The sequence below is a fragment of the Coturnix japonica genome, chromosome 4 (genome assembly GCF_054131305.1).
Source record: "Coturnix japonica strain WE chromosome 4, WE-NBRP24, whole genome shotgun sequence".
Taxonomy (NCBI): domain Eukaryota; kingdom Metazoa; phylum Chordata; class Aves; order Galliformes; family Phasianidae; genus Coturnix; species Coturnix japonica.
The window spans coordinates 84,593,687-84,611,081 of NC_140666.1; the positions used below are offsets into that span (position 1 = coordinate 84,593,687).

At 41.0% G+C, this 17,395-nt stretch overlaps 1 protein-coding gene and 1 long non-coding RNA gene across 41 annotated transcripts in view; both read left to right on the forward strand.

The window, feature by feature from the left end:
- The window catches only part of LOC107313850 (uncharacterized), a 118,186-nt gene that overhangs the window by 47,360 nt on the left and 53,431 nt on the right, over positions 1–17,395 (forward strand). For 30 of the 40 annotated variants that reach the window (XR_014946039.1, XR_014946033.1, XR_014946041.1 and 27 more), the window contains one exon: positions 14,983–15,061. Coding sequence is in view for 28 of the 40 variants with exons in the window: in XM_085547462.1 (XP_085403588.1) it covers positions 14,983–15,061 (79 nt within the window). In the remaining 12 variants the exon portion in view is untranslated. Of the gene's footprint in view, positions 1–14,929; positions 15,062–17,395 lie in introns of all 40 variants that reach the window. The other 10 variants (XR_014946038.1, XR_014946036.1, XR_014946031.1 and 7 more) reach the window with 1 other exon arrangement.
- On the forward strand, positions 200–14,584 carry LOC146761160 (uncharacterized). The gene is made up of 3 exons (XR_014946047.1): positions 200–1,838; positions 2,226–2,331; positions 13,521–14,584. It is a non-coding gene; the product is annotated as an uncharacterized LOC146761160 (long non-coding RNA).

Below are 17,395 nucleotides of genomic sequence, written 5' to 3' on the forward strand. Positions count from 1 at the left end.
AATGAAGCCATTCAAAATAGACTAAACAGGCAAAGTATTTAAATTACAGTATTCCAAATGGCAGACACTTCAGAGAGAGGCAACGGTACATGCCATGTGTTTTTTGACACATCTCGGTTCTTCGGTACATTATGTATTAAAAACCATTTCTCTTTTTTTTTTTTCCACAACACTTTTTGAAGAGGGTGTGGAGCTTAATGGTCCTTTTTGGTCCTTTCACGGTCCTTTTTGTTATCCCTATGCTCTCAGGATGAAAGCTATTACAACTGTCCAAGCTGTATAATTGACCTCCTGTTAATTAATGTCAATATGTATCATCTACCAATTAATAGTTCTGTCACGTTTGTGTTTTTATTTTTTGTTTTTATTTTTTAATTCTATTTTCTATTGATTAGTCTTTGATCATTATTTTTAAAACAAAAATTGGAAGCTGTCTGTACCCCATGTGCAGCTTCTAGGAGCGCATAGATTGAAAAGGCATTTCCAAGAGCTGACTGGAATTGGGTACATTTTGTTTTATAGAGTTTTTTCCCTGTCTCATCTATGTTGACACGATTGTCATTCTAATTACATAATACTGCAATTGTTTGAATTGCAGTTCCCTGTTGCTGATGGAACAGCGCTTCTCCCATCAGGATATGTGAAAATGTATATAGTTTGGGGCGGGGAAAGGAATTTAATATATTTTTATGCAGAATTCATCTATACTCAAAAAATGAGCCAATTTCCATGTGGAAACAGATTTGGCCTCCTTTAAAAACTGGCTGACTTCCCTGGAAAATATAACCATTTCGGCCAACACTGCTCTAAACTAACAGAACTTTCTTTGCAAACATTTTGAACCCAAAAAAGCTGTACAGAAAACTTTTCAGGATGAGTTTGTTTGCTGTTTTATCCTTTTTCACTTGTCATCCGGCTATGAATTTGGCTTGGTCTCATGGTAAGCAGCTTCAGTCTTTTCAGAAGTGCAAAACAACTAAAGCCATAAGCTACTGATACTAGGGTTTTTCGTCTGTATTTTCTCCTCATCTGGAGCATGTCATTGGCCACACCATAGAGGTCCTTGGTGCCATGCTTTAATATTTATTCCATGTGCCAGAAAAGGGAAGACCAACCCAAACTAACTCCTAAAAACAACTTAGATCCTCCTCCTACTTCACAGTCAGGAAATCATCACGAGCAAACTGTCCAGGCACACTGAAAATGGAGAAAAAAAACGTATCCTTTTGCTGTTACTGGGAAGCTGAATGAGTACATTCCTGGGCACCATATTAAAGCTTTCCTGTAGAGTGTGGCTTATGCCAAGGATGGCTACATGGCTATAGACATGTGGAGTGTTTTGTCTTTTCCTCTGTGAATACTGAGGGATAGCTTCAGGCTTGCACAGTGCCCTCAGGATTCATACACTCAGATCAGGTAGGAACAGCAGTAAGGATGAGGGCACTTGTTCCTTTTGAGATAGGCTGTTGTGTTAGTAGAGGCTGGGGAATGCCTAATAGCCTGATATTTGTTTTCTGTTTAAAATAATGACCTGTTGTTCTTTCTTAGCCCTCTACAATCCCAGTCCCATCCAATCCCTCTCTAAGCAATTGGCTTTCATTGTCTGGCATCTATTTTTCATACCCTGACCAGCATATGATCGGGTGCTGCTGTCAGAGCAAAGTGGGGTTCCTTCACAGTACAAAGCTGCAGGATGGTGCTGGAGGATCCCCATGCTTTAACTCCAGTGCTCTGTCCCTGTCACCTGATGCACCACAGCACCTCCCCTGGTGTCACCCACTGCTCCAGGTGTGCCACCTGCTATCAAAATGGACACAACAAGGCCCTCAGGGTCTCAGGTAAAGCTGAAGTCTTCAGCTTTCTTCCCCTTTGGGCTGATGCTGAAAGCAGTGAGGTTAAAATGATTTTCTGTAGGTCACATAGTGAGTGAAAGGGAGAGCAGTTATTACCATTTCCCCTCAGCTTTAATGCACAGAGTTCAAGACTCACTCACTAGCTGCTTAAAGATGTAAAGAAAATGGTCTTCAAGGATTTTTGCCTTCAAAGTGGGTTTTAATATATGATCATATATTTCCCTTCTGAAAATACATATTAAAAACTGCATTATTTTTTTCTCACCAATGTCAGTGTAACAGGAGGAAGAATATTGTCATTTGGATTGCTAATGTACTATTCCATGTTGTCATAGCAATAATATATGATTATTCTGTTCAATTTTTATTCAGGAATTGCATTCAGTCTTTATATTTAGACAGAAATTGACTATTTTCTCAAGTGATTGGTGTCACAGTTTGGACAAGATACTTAACTGGAAAGGAGTGGCCAATTCAGGTACTTTTTCACTTTTCTGATAATTTATTTCTCTTCTTTAGTTTTCTGTCCTCAATAGACACATCCTGAAGCCGGTTCAGCTAATCAATATATTTATGCAACAGTCAGGAACTGCCATATGGTGACATTCTCCTCTGAGCCTGTTCCCGACTCCTGGCTGGATCTATTCCTGGATTTACTGAGAAACCTCTGAGAATAACAGCTGGGTGTAAAATGATAGCCCGAGGGTGCTGTCCAACATATACTTCAGATTTCGGATTATTTATATATCTAGGCAGAGAGTGACAAAATGGAGCTTGCTCTCCTTATGGTTCCTGATTATAGTAAACAGGTTTCCGTACAGGCCCACCAAATGCTCTGTGACAGAAGGATCTCAACAGTGTCCCAGTAGAAAGTGAACTGGATATGGGTGCAGCTACAAAATGAACCCACTGAAACACAGACCATACATTCAAGAAAAGGCTTGTCTTTGGTACTGTTTGCTATTATAAATACTGAGGCTGCTGGAAAGCCCTGAAGTCTTTGATGGTGGATTGATGTTTTTGACTTATCCAAGGTGAACTCCTGAAGAAGGTGGAAGCGAGCTCTCTAGTCTCTCTCACTGTAGAGTTATGTGTTGGCTCCATGGCCATTTCTGCATGTGCATAGAGTTGCAAAGTACAAATGAAGCCAGTTTGTGCTTGGTTGCACCTGAAAACCACTTATTTCAGGACCTTCTTACAGCTGCTTATGTCATTTCCCTATAGCATATATTCTCTAGAACTATGTCCAAAGGCAGTTTAGATCTCTATTAGCACAGATTTTTCCCTTTCAGTCTGTGTTATATCTATATTTCATAGGAAATGAATTGGAAATTGGTTTATTTTTGCTGCAATTCAGCATATGGTGTTTGATCTGACCCCACATGCATTTCTACAAGCACGTACAGATCCAGTTCAAGAGGTACATCTGAACCAACAGTCTTTAGTTTGTCTTTAGTCTGGGAAAGGGTTGTCTGAGTGAGAGGAGTTGCCTGCAACATTAATCTGCAAAAGACTTCAGATAAACCTAGGTGACTCTGCTTTGGAAAACTATAAAGAACCTTAAAATTTAAGATAGTCTTTTCTTAATTGGATGGGTAGTATGGAGTGTAAAGGCATGAAAAGATGAGGAAGAGAAAGCAGAGTAGTTTAGACGAGATGATGGGTCACCACAAACATCTTGGTGCTTGGTGGTTGAACTGCTCATATCTTTTCTGAGAGGATGCAAACTTCTATGGGTTACTTTGATAGGACAAGGCAGTGCTGGTGGGGCTGTATGTACAACACATGTACAGCTGGGACAGATAGCGTGACTTGATGTGCTTTGTTTTAATTACACGCTACTCCCATATCAGTCCAGGGCCTTTTCACACTTGTGAATGTTTTCAAGCCTGAAGTTGTAGGCATCACCCTTAAATGGTCCACATTTCTAGAGGCAATTGTTCCCATAAAACAACAAGTTATATTTCATACCTGTAGAAGAAGATGGCCCTATGGAGAGCAGAATATTTTCCTAGATGGACTATTAGTATGCAGAAAAACATTACCCTAAGATTAACTCATCCAAGGACTTTCAGATGCATTTTCCAATTGACATTAGAAGTAAGATGGATTTTCCAGGCTGACAGAGGCCACAGGATGTTATTACCTGAGTAGTCATTGCTACCAGGTAGATGTTCAAGAGCTGATTAGAAACTAATATCAGATGCATCAAAATAGGACCTCAGTGTAGTCTTGTACTCTACCATGTGTGGAAATAAATGCCTGAAATTCAATGGTATCTACTGCTATTTTCCTTTCTTGCTGCAATAGGCAAAAAGAGAGAGGGGAGCCAGTTTTAAACACGAGTACATGCAGACCTCTGAAGATTTATGCTGGGAAGTGTTTTGACACTTATAAGGCACGTTTAATCAGTTCAGGTGGTGTAGACTAGATACTTTACTGCTGACACTGAGAAATTACAGGAAGTATTTGAATGTGGTCATAGTATAGTGGGAGGTGTTAGTATCTCTCAAGGCTGAACAGCCCAGTTAGTAAGTAGTTCATGGACATATTATGGTATTATTCATAGAACAGACATGGGCTTTGAGCTGGGTATCATATTTTAGCTCTCTCTCCATTGCCTTCTGGAATCCAGTTGCTGCCTTAACTTGGAATCTGTCTCCTATCCTCTGCAAAGAACACAACAGTAAGGAAGTGCAGATCAGAATGTGGCTGAGTACCTGGATGAAATGGAAATCACTGTTCCTAGGGAATGTTATACCCCATACTTGTTCACCTGTACAACCCAGAAGCAATGCTTCCTACACATGCAATTAAGCAAGCAGAATAAATCTAACAGCTTGTAGTTGGTTCAGATCCCATGAATTGGATCGGTCATAAAAGGTCAACATTATTCCTATATTTTAGGAAAGGATTGAGCCTAGCTCTTCTCTGTCTTCCCTCAATTTACTGAATTATGTCTCTTCAAAGTGACTTCTGAACAGGAATTTATTGCCATTCTGTCCTTCAGTGGTACAATGGCCAAAACCCAGAAACAAATCAAAATTAAACAAATTCCTTTCAGAATATTATGTTATAATCCCAGCAGACTCTAAACAGTGAATTGTAAAGTCACATCTTGATCTGCCAGTGCTTGCATGTACTTGGAGGGAAATAAGCACCTTCTCCATTTGGGGAGAGGGTGTCTGAGAGGATCAAGGTCCATTGTCCCTGGTCAGGGCTGGGTCTAATGGTACCAAGCTGAGCTGAAATGAGTTCCTGGGCCACAGGCAGAGATATGGAGGGTCCAGGAGAGCCTGGCTAAGACATAAATATCCACTGGTACATTCAGGGCCTAGATGTTCTCTCCCATTTCCTTCATGTGTCTTAAATTGTCTTCACAGGACCAAACGACAGGGAGCAGCCACTTGGCAAGGGAAGCAAGAATGTGCAATCAGAGGTGTCAGCTTGTTAAAGACTTCTCTGAGCTTAGCAGCACTTGCAAAACAAGGAGTAGAAATGATTGAATTGAGATGGTATCCTAGGAGATCCCTGCTGTGCGTAGCAGTTTATGGGTGACATGTAGCCTCCAAGAAAGTAACCTGTGTACATTTTGTAATTGACTTAAGGAGTAAGGTTATGGGTCTATGTTTAGAGAGTCATGTTAGGAAAATATATTGTGATTCCTTTAGAAAACTGCAACTTATTTTGATAAGGATCTTCATTGTTGCTGGGTGTTTCTTCAGAATGAGAACAACAGTTATATGACTGACCACATGAGATAGTATGCTCCTACCTCTTTCATGGCTATAGTCCAAACATAGCTTCATCCCATGTACCTGCCCATATAAACACTAGCACCTTGCTAATGTGTAAGTTAGGAAAAAAATGCCATAGGGTCTCTGTATGATAAATGAAGTTAGAGACAAATCTTTGTGACCTAGACTACCATCTAGAGGGAAAAAGCTTTGCTTTGTTTGGTGCATATCTTTGTACAGGGATGTGCATTCTGATGTGTATGTATTTCCTACATCTAAGCCAAGACCAGATGAATCTAGCCTAGAGAGCTGGTTCTTATCTTTGGCATGCATAACTGTCAACTTCTCCATGCAGTCAACTCTTAGGGAGGAAGGTTTTTTTGATGATTTTATTAATGTCCAAATATTTTGACCATCATTTTGCTCTAGCCATAGCAAACAATGCTTTTAAATTACTTTGCTCCCTTAGAGTGAGTCCTTCATGTCCTTCAGTGTGGCTTTAGTGTGTCTATGACAGTTCATTTCCTTACTAGAACACTCTCTGTGGCAGCCACTGGTTGTGACAATAGTCTTGGAAACATTAACTGGATGTATTAGAAAAAATTATGTGACACAAGCATTTTAATAGCTGGTTTAACTTCCCATTAGTTCATGCTAGTTTTTAATGAACCAGAGGTGATCTTAGAGCCAAAAGTATCAACACAGCATTGATTTTTTTTCTGTTTGCTCATTCACAGCACATTTCCAAGAAATCCCTTAGGTCCCAACTATTTTATTGCCTGCAAGGCTTTAATTCTGGGATGCATAGGGACCCTCCAATCTGTGGGACAACCAGTTGTCCTGATGTGACTGCATTAATAACTCTGGTAGGACAACGCTGATCAGGGGGAAATGCTAGCTTTGGGTGGGAGACACAAGCCAGAGCCCTACAGCTGGTATAATTGCAGGCGTTCAGCCTAGATAAAAATACAGAAGTATGTTGGTGCTGCCTCTGGGTATAGGACCCTCATGAGGAATCCTATGTGGAACACCACACACCCGTGCTCAGTGGCTAAGTCTGACACTGAACTTCAACAATAGTGGACAAAACAATTTCCTTGCCCTCAACACACCACACCGATGTGAAAATCACGGTGTCTGTGTCCCATTTTGAAACATAAGCAAGCCACTAAGAGAGATATGCTGCCCTTTTTGTAATAATGAAGCAAAAAAATTCTTCCTCCTAAAAGGTGTGTTTTGTTTGCTGCCAGTTGATGCAGTGAAGCAGATTTCCCAATTGGCAGCAAAAAGGGATGTTGTAATTTCCGAAGTGTTTGGGCAGTTTAGAGGGTTTGGCAGAATGTGGAAACTTTTTTTCAAGAGCTGGAGGCCAGAATCTTGGTTGGCTACAGAAAAGTCTCCCCCTGCATCCTCATGTGCTCCCCCAGATCTGACCTTGTGCCCAGGGATGCTGAGGAGCTCTAGCCCTTGTCTTCATGGGGAAGTGGAAAAACACATGCATGAAGCCCAGCCAGACAGAACTGCCAGTCTGAAGGAGTCCAGTTAGAAATGAAAAGACCTTGTCCTGCCAGTAATATTCCTTTATGGTCAAACACTTCACATGAACTACATTGCATCTAATAATTTTCATCAGAATGTTGTCCAGGTACTTTGTTGTCTACTTCTTTCAATGAAGTAGAAAAATCTACATTGGGCCCACTGATTTTCAACAGCACTTTGGGTACTTACTTTGAAATGCATTTCTGTGAATGAAATCTCAGCAAAACGCTGATTCTAGCATCCCTGAATACTGGCACTGCTAATAACTAATGTCTGAATTTTGTCCCAGTCTAGACCTGGCATGTCAGCTTTGCCTTGAACTAAAACACTCATCCAAGCACTTTTTGTTCTTGCAATGTTGGATTTCTCAACCTAGATTTCTTAGCTCAGGATCTTCTCTTTCTTTTTTCCTTCATGTTTTTTCTATTTCTTTTTCTTTTTTTCTCCTTTTCTTTTTCAGAGCTTCATGGCATTTATTTCTCATTCATGGAGGTGTAATTTACAGATGAGAAGCAAAGGCTGTCTCAGCAGAACTTAGTAGACTTGATTTTTAATTCAGTGATTCAGTGTCCTCAATATTGTTCAAGAAAGATAATGAAACAAATCGATCCAGAGAATCAAAGACTTCTTACTACATCTACAAACAAACATGTTATGACTGACACTAGTAATGGCTGTATTACTCTGTTACTTGTTGCTTGAAATCCATACTGTTTTTACAGAGTGTTATTGACAGTGAGGTAAACTGTGAACCTGAAAGTGATGTGGTAGATGTGCCTTTATATATAATAGAGCTGCCTGATTCTCTACTTGCTGATAGTTTCTTAGGCTATGTCTGGGCATTAGTAGTTAGAAAAAGCATAGTTTTTCTTATTACATCTCTGGTCAGAGTTGTATCTTGTATTATAGACAAAGCCATGCTTTGAGATCTGCAGTATACCTAACCACCACTAATCTGTTACATGAAAAAACTAGAAACAAAATCATCTTCACTTCTTCTTTTGAGAGATCAGATCTCCACTTGGATCAGCATAATTTGTTTGAAGTCAACTACTTCAAGTCAACATTTCTGTCAAGTGAAGATATGACAAGTAGTTTCTTCCACCAGCTTTAAGCAAATATAACTATTCTAAGCTGGTCTTCCCAGTGTGGAAGCTACTGAAAATCTTTCTGATCCCTCAATTCAGCATGCTATTTCTGTTCTCTTGTGCATAGTGTGCTAAAGACTTTCTGCTGTCTGAGCAAATGTGAGTGATCCAGTGCTCATGTATGACCCCTGGGGAGATTCAGACTAGATTACAACTTGCAAATGTAGAAAAATGAATCACTGAATAGCTCAGCCTTTATTTAGCAATTAATCAGGAGACGACGTCCCTTAAGGACAGAATTAAGCCAGGCCATGTACATACTTGTATGTGCGCTTCTCTTTATACTTTATGTGCAGTGACTTTGCCATTTGAGTTCCCAGTCTGAACATTTTGGGCTAATGAGTTTTCCCAGTTCCATCATCTTAGACACTGGCAAAGACCATGAAGGAATCTAAGCACACATCTACATCTTCAGACAGAAGGGTTGATATGGTTTCAGGCTTGCCAGGGCACACCAAGTTCAATGGAACTAGAAATTCTGCATCTACGTATCAAATGCATTCCAAGTGTCCTAGCTCCCCACATCTGCAGATGTAATCACTGATTGATATCCAGTGTAAACCACTAATCAAGCAACTACTAATCAAATGTAATTTGGGTAACCTGTTAATCAAGCTCTGGATTTCTAACAAGAGATGTGAGAAGCTACAAGGTGGCCTTCATGAGGACTGTAAAGGAGAATACAAAGGTGAATTAATGTGCGTATATTTGTTTTCTATCGATTCCTTTTTGGACAGTTTCAGTCTAGTTTTTCCTTTCAGTTTCAAAAAGGATGGTTTAAGTCTAATGTTTTGAGCACTGAGTTTTTCAGGCTTATAAGACGACTCTCCTGATCCACTCCAAAGATTATTTTCTGTATTATCAGTGAAGACTCTGAATAACCTACTTATTTTAGACTGTTTACTTAAGTTAAAGGTGACCTCTCATAGCTTTCCAGGCATCTTCTGGCTGACCACATAGCCTGGGATGGCCAGCAAAATAGCATGTGCTTCTCCTGGCTTAGCAACATGTAAAACAAATGGGAGACTGTAGAAAGTGAGGAAGCACCAAAGATCAGAGTTGGGCTGGTGGAGCTGGAGTTAGCCCAGGAGCATGTGGACAACAGTGAGAAGAGGTGGAATATGATAAGGGACATGGTAGAGCTGCTGGTTTTACTGTGGGATGGTTGCAAAGGATGGGGCAGACAGTCATAGGATCTGCTGTGCAATGAGAGCATGCAGTGATTGCAGTGCAATGCTTCAAATGAGGGCAGCTAATATTTAGCACCTTCCCTTGCTGAGGCTCTCATTGCTGATCCTTGGATATCTGCTCAGGTCGGCTTGTGCATTGAGAGATTTAATATCAAACGCAGTGTGAAATTCAATCTCTCCTGTTAGACGAGCCCTGACAATGGAGCTGCCATGTGCTTGGTGGGTCATGTCAGCATTAATTTACTGCCCTGGGGTGCTGTGGAAATGTCTCAAGACTGTCACACTCCCACACTGCTGAGCTCTTAGCTTACATACAGTGACCAGGCAGAAGGTAATCACAGAGACGGGGCCTTTGAGAGGGGAAAAAAGAATTCAAAAGCAGCCACAAACACCCTCCAGTATTATTAGACCTGTTTGAATATAAGTGGAATGAAATTTTACTGACAACACAGAAAGCCACCAAATGACAAAAATCAGACATGGTAAAAGAGAAATGCATGGGACACTCGAGGAAAAGGGGAGGGAGGGAAGAAGTATTATCTTTAATCTATAATCAGAGACTGAAAGTTTTAGAAGTGTCAGATGAACCCCCTCCCACAAGTGTCAAATCCACTTAGACTGCAACAGAGGAGGTTAACTTATTCTGCCTCTTTTAAAGCACACACAAAACTTTAATGTATTTTCATGGAAACAATGATTTTAAAAGAGGAAATAATCAGTAGCTTCTTTCAGTGAGCCTTTATAATGCCCCAGCCCAGGGTGTACTGGTTCTTTTTTGATCCAAACTGATATTCCCACAGCTCACAGCACCTGTGAGGTTAATTCTGCTATTTTAGTTCCATTTCCTGCTGAACATTTTGTTCCATGTATTTCAAACAGTGCAAGAAAAGAGACTCTGTGGCTTATAGCAAATGAGGATAAAGACATTAGAACTAAAATAGCAGGACATTATAATTAAAGATGGAATGCAGATTCTGTATGGTGCATTTTGGTAGGCAGATTTCATAGAGTTAATCTCTCTTACACTGTGTAAGCTCAAAACCCAAGGGGATTTTTCTATCCATACACTGCCCCTCTCTTTGATTTGAAGATATCTTATTTTGAGCTCAGTTCTTTTACACTACATGAAAGTCCATGTACTCCTCTATCACAGATTAGCGGTCTACATGGGAAATCAGACTTAAATGGGCTGAAGACTGAGAAAATCTTTCTTTCTAAATGTACAGAGGCCAAATACTCATTAATGTATGTGCAGAAAAGCCAGTAAAATAACATAATAAGGATGATGAGCCACACTGTAAGCTTATTGAGTTGTCTAAAGTAGATAGTCTTTATGATAGGTGTCCCAGAAGGGTAGTCTAGCTTCCATTCTCTGCTGTCAATCAAGATCATGAGGTCTAGTTGAAAGGCGATCAGGTTGGCACATAGCTGGAGTGTTTTCTTGCCCCTACTCCCATGAATTGGCAGCAGAATGTGTGGGTAACCTGCTGGACACAGGTGATGCTCTCCAGAGCAATTCCCCAATCCCAGGCATATGTTAGTCTCTAGTTTACTTGAAATCTCATAAAAAATCATGCAGTTCATTGATGGATCCTGGCGTGAACTTATACTTGTACAGCCTCAGGTTGGAAATTATCTCACATTCTTTATCCACATCTAAACATTTGCCCTTCAACCTAAGCTAGTCATGTATAGTCCTGCCATGGCCAGTAAGGGCAGACACTCCCAGATGGCAAATCATCCTAACCTAAAAGAAACATTTCAGCTGCTGCCTGTCTTTCCCATGGGCTACAGATAGATTGAATAAATGGTTCAGGCTAGAAAGCTAAGGATGACTGAACTAAATCCTAGCTTAAGCCACGGAGTCTTAGTCTTCCCAGCAAAGCTTCTTTGGCTAGGTGAGAACAGCATTTTCTCTAACACACATGCACACCGAACACTTGTGACTGCTCTCTGGGTAGCCCTGAGATGCGCTTCTTGTTTCTCTGAGATGAAGCAACCTTTAGATGAGAAGGCTATATCCCAGGCTGCTATTCCAGCTTTCTATTTCTGCCACAAACTGGGCTGTGCAGTATTGAGAGGCTGTACTTCTGGTTATGAGATGCCACAATTCTTGTTCTCTGGGCTGTGTTACTGGGGAAGAGGTTTATGGAGGAGGTGTGCCTTGTTCTTTTTTGGCACCTGTTGCTGTCAGGCCTGAGAATGGTCTGATCCTTGTTATCAGTGTGTTCTCTAGCCTCGCAAATCACTGGGTAAAATTCTATAACTCCTGAAGGAAGTCATATTAAACAATCATAAAGGTCTATTCAGTCTGTTATAGATATTTTTCCTCCTTACACAAGCCTTACCTCTGTTTGATCCTTCTAACTTTATGTAATTTGGAGCTTCTGAAACCATGTTTTTCAAATCATTGCTATGCAAAACCTAGGAGTCACTTCTAATGAGAGTGTGCTTGAAGGATCAAGGTCCAGTGAGAACAAGCTCTTGCCGTGCAGGAACAAGAAAGTTATAGAAAAACTAATGTGGGCCATAAGTCTATGAGGGATCACTGCATCCTGTACTGCATATAAAATAACTTTCCAATGTGAGTGCCTCAGCCTTCTAGTTTTCCACTGGCCTTAAATAGCATCCCCTCCCAAACCCCACTTTGTTGTTTGTACCATTCAAATCCCAGTGCCCCAATGTGGCACTTTTGCATGTATTTCACAGCTGAACAGGAGGTGAAGTCGTAACCCAGTGCATGGAGAGCTGACCCACAGCCATCTCTGCAGCTCTCCAAACACCTTCTCCCTCTTCCTTTCCCCTCCCATTCTGTTGTGCATGGAAAGGTTTTGTCATGGAGGACATTCATGAGCAGGAAGGAAGCAAGGAACATGGGCCAGGAGCCATTGCAGCCACCTGCTTGGACAGTCACATCAAAGGGCAAGCAACCAACGCCCCAACACACAGTGACCCAAACTGAGCACATCTGCACTCCAAGATTGCCCACTCATGGGACTAAAGACAGAGGACATTGCCTGCACTGTATCTGACCCTGGAGCTGGGAACAATGTCAGCCATAGAGTAGTGTAATGCCAATAGCTTGTTGGATGCGCTCTGCATCACATTACATCTGAGGCATGCCATTCTTCCCACATACATTGCTGTACCCACCCAATTATAAGAGGCCTTGGCAGCCTGCCCTGCTGCTCCAACATTTGCATCTTTATCCTGAATTAAACTCCAGTCCAAACTCTGCTAGTATTCCTTTTCATTATTCCAGTATGGAATCATAGAATCATAGGATCACAAAGTTGGAAAGGACCTAAAAGATCATCTAGTCCAACCATTCTCCCATTACCATAACTACCATAAGCCACTAAACCATCTCTTGTAGCTCCTCATCCAGACGCCTCTTGAACACTGCCAGGGATGGTGACTCCACCACCTCTCAACACAAACCTCAAGATGCGGCCTCACCAGAACTGAGTACAGGGGGAAGAGGAGTACCCTAATGGTTTATTGTCCTTGAAAGATTCCTAGAGAAATATTGACACAACAAAAGGGATATGGGCTTGTTGCTCCTGGTTTAACCCAGGTTAACCGCAGGTTAAGACCAGTAATGAAAATACTCTGACAAAGATATTAATTAATGATAACAACCTCAGTACTATGCCAGGCACTCTGAAGGAGTACTTTTCTGGCTGCACCCATGTGCTGATGTTCAGGCCACAGATTTCATAGCACAAAACCAGATTTTCAGAAGAGAATGGTCACTTGCAAAGGGAGGGATGAAAGGCTGCTTGTGGGCGAGTGTGACAGAAAGGGAGGGGAGGTTTCTGGGTCTTCCTTGTGAAACAGCAAAGGGGACACTGTCACTCCTGAGGAAAGATGGGGCAGACTTGAATTCCTAAGGTTCTTTCATGTACTGGTCACACTTGCCATTAATCATGCAGATACTTTGCCTTTATGGTTGATTATTTCAAAGTTGCCATTACTGACTTTGTATGGAGAGTGTAACCAAAGTCTGGGGCCCACATCAACGTCCTTTCTGTTTGGGGGATGTTTGGATAGAGCTCAGCAATTTAATATGTGAGAATATCAGAAAAATGGCCAGTGGAACCAGGATGTTGAACCCCATGCCTTTATGGACATCACATTGATCAACACTGGATCTGCATTATGAAATAAAAGGGTTAGGAAAAAATGTAAAACAGAAATCCCTCAGGAAATATTAACTCCTGTGCACATTCAAAATACAAGAGAAATACGTCTCTTAAACAAATCAGTGTATACATTTATTCTAAATGTGACTAAATACAACTGATAAAGTTGGTTCTTTATGTTAGGGCATTTTATCTGGGGGGGCTTGTTCTTACATTGAGGGTAGACTGTTTCTACAAGATCTTCTTCTGAGGTTTGTTGAATGGTGATACCCACTACATTAACTGATACTCACCACGGTCTGGTGTTCCAGAAAGACATTACTGAGGTGTGACATGATCTTTTCTTGATATATTTGGAAAGAAAATTTATTTACAACTGAACTAAGACATTGAGAAGGATTTATTCAGCCCCAGTACCTGAGGGGCTGGCGAATGCCATATGAACAAAGGGTGAAGGGCACTGCATGTCAAATGAGAGCATCATGAATTTCTTGAGAACTTGTTTGTATGAGCTGGGTGTGTTTGAGTTACAAGATGCAACATTTGGCTCTGGATCTAAAGATAATTGTTTATTGCATGTTTTATGACTGTTTACAAAAGTGGTTTGAAGAAAATAATGGAATTAATAAGATGTTGTCTTTCCCCAGGTCTCCAATCCATTAACTTGTAGCTAGACTAGAAATTTAAGTCATTATTATTTATATTAGAGAAGCAACTAAGCAGAGAACCAGTTTGCATTCAGAAAACTGCTGTGTCAGGGTTTGAGTGTGGGACAGGTGTTGTCTTGATCTCAAATACAAAATGTTCAGGACAGGTTGGTTAAACCTGTGATTAGAGCCTCCTACAGGCCTTGCAAGGAAGCCTCTACACCTGGCTGTATTGCAAGAGTCTTGTGTGCCTACAATCACTCTAATGTAAAGGTTAAGGTTTTGAGGGTATTTACACACACATACAGGAAAAAATAAAATAAAAAGGAGGCTATTATGGTCTGTGTATTTAATTGTGCTTTTTTGGAAACATAGATCCCATGGTAGATTTAAATGCCATAATGTGGTACCTAATTTCTACTGTATACTACTATGAAAAGACTCTCAGGAATTCATCTGGGTCAGCCTGTGCCTCCATTCCTTGTTAGCTCAGGTAGTATAGCGCTGCCTTGTATGGGAAAACTTCAGCACTTCCACCTATTGGGATCTGCAGTCTTCAGTGAGTCATTCTAGTTTGCTATGAGAGATTAAGCTCAGGTCGATAATGACTGAAGAATGTTGTTTGATTGATATTCAATGGCCTATTGTTTTTTTTAACAACTCTTAACAGCCCTTGCTAACGAAGCTTCATCTATTTTACTGAAAATATGTTTGTGTTCAAAGAGCAAGAAATTCTGGACACTGCTCACAGCCGTCCTGCATACTTCCTGCACAGTCTGGGAGAGAATCTGCCAGTCTTGGGGTAAGTTGTTTCATCACTTCATTATAAGCCTTCTATCCTCCTATTCTTTTTGTTGTCTATTGAATTTGTCAAGTCTCTGAGGCAGAAAACATCTTTGTGATGTGCCTTGGCTGGCATCACAACATGTCAGATGAAGAACTTCTGGGGAGTGAGCTCAAAGACATCAAAACCAGATCCAGCAACTTTGTCAAGCAGAGAAATGAGGTTAGCCAAAGTCTGAGTGAACAGGAAGACTGAACTCATGCTGAGATGTGCAGCCTTAATGAAAGGGGAGATTGTTTGGGAGCTTGCCTTGCCAATGCTCAAACTCTACCTGTTCACAAAAGATTGTGTACCATGCTCAAGGGCTGGCAGGCCAGGACTTATCTACTTAAGAACAAATTCTGATGGAGACTGGATGCCATTTCTGCGCCTCAGGCTGCTGTAAGTTAGTCTCCTTTGGTAGCAATTCTCATAGGATCCATATCCAAGGTAGAGTTCTAACTGTCCTGAAATGTAGGATCCACTGCAAAATGTGCAGGCAACGGTGCTGGCAACATAGGAGTTGCCTCTGGGCCTGGCATGTGCTTAAACTACTCATGAGCTATCTGAGCTTCAGCTTGATTTCCATCCTTGTCTGACTCATCTTTTATTTCAAAGATTGTTTGCATTTTTATGCCTCTAAGACTAAGTCCCGTGGGAATCCTTCCCAAACTCTCTATGTTGACCTCCTGTATTTCCAGAACATAACCCTCAAAAAAGGTCATTTGATCCTCCACCACAAATACATGAATCAACACCTTATGCTTTTTTGGGACTTGTGTTTAATTTCTCTCCCCTGAAAGATTTATAGAAAGCTTTGCTTTTGACAACACGGTTCAAGTCATGGTTCAAATCTAATCAACTTCAGGATCAGATAGTTTAATTTTAGCTGTCAGAGAACTAGGTGAATCCCGTATTGGAGAAGACTACATCAAACCCAGCATCTCTGAAAACTTCATTTGACCATGAAAGGCTCTCAAGACACATTTACTTTGCTTCTGGGACTACATGAGGGTCACAGCAAAAGATGATTTGCCTAGAGAACTGCAAGTTCTTTCCTATGCACATGAAGCAAGTTGAGATCAGTAACAAGTAAATAACTTCTGGTTTCTCTTGATATTGCAAGATTCCTTCAGGCTGTCTGGCTAACATCAAGAGATATATCAAATATCATATCAGTGTGTTATAGTAGGACTGGAGAGAAGAGATCAGAGGAGCGTTTTGATAAAGCTTAACCAACTCTTGAGTTAAATCATCATGCAGTTAGCTACAGATGTTAGCTTAGCCCCAGCCATTTAACTAGCTCAACACCTGCTATCTAAAAGGCATCTCATCTTATCTAGTAATCTAGAGAGATGGATGCCTCACAGAAGGGTAACAGGATGGGGTGAAATTTCTTCTGAAGCTACTGAAATATCCTTCTTCTGGTCCCATGAGAAGGCCCAGGGGCTCGCTCATTTAGAATTGATGTTTATTCCTACTTGGCAGAAATGAGATCAGTCCTACTCTAAGAGGGCAGGCTATGAAAGCCCTATGTATCCTTCAGAAAGTACTTGTGAATCCAAAAATGCATACATAGAAATTCCTAACCAGTAGCCAACAAAGCCAAAGTAATTTGGACTTATCTGAAGTTTCAAAGTAAGCCATATGTCTGTGTTTGCACAGACACAAGTAGTTAAGCCTAGTTTTTCAGTAAGAACCTGTAATGGAACAGACTGTTGGTGGAAAAGTCAATGAAAGTCACTCACAGTCTTCAGTCATCATACCTTCCAGGTAGATTATACCTCCTATAGTTATAGATCAGCACATAGAGTTTGCAGAGCCAATAGACGCCTAACTAACATATGGTTACTAGAGGCCTTTGCGTTTTTATGTAGTCCACTGGCTTCCTGTGAGATTTGTCTGGACACGTACCTGATACTACCTAGTTAATCGTCAAAGAATGCAAGTGTCCCCAGAATAACCTGATGAGATTATTCTTCCACTAAAATGAGACGGATGTGCTGACCATAGTCAGAGTACTCCCTGTTCCTCTAAACCACAAGGCAAGTACCTTAATCCCTGAAGTATATAGAAGAATGATAGGCAGGTAAATTAACAAAAGCTTTTCAGAAATATTTAGAAAACCCTCTAGGATGATGAATTATGAGTTGCCAGGGAGGTCTGGAGGCATATGTCCATGCTGGTCCTTTCTGCTGCTTTCTTGCTCCATGAGCTGTGGGGTGCATACCTCTGCCTCACAGCAAGGAGGAACAAGAGGCTCAATGAGGACTCAAAAGTAGCTCCAGTCTTTCATATGTTTCAGTGTTTTGT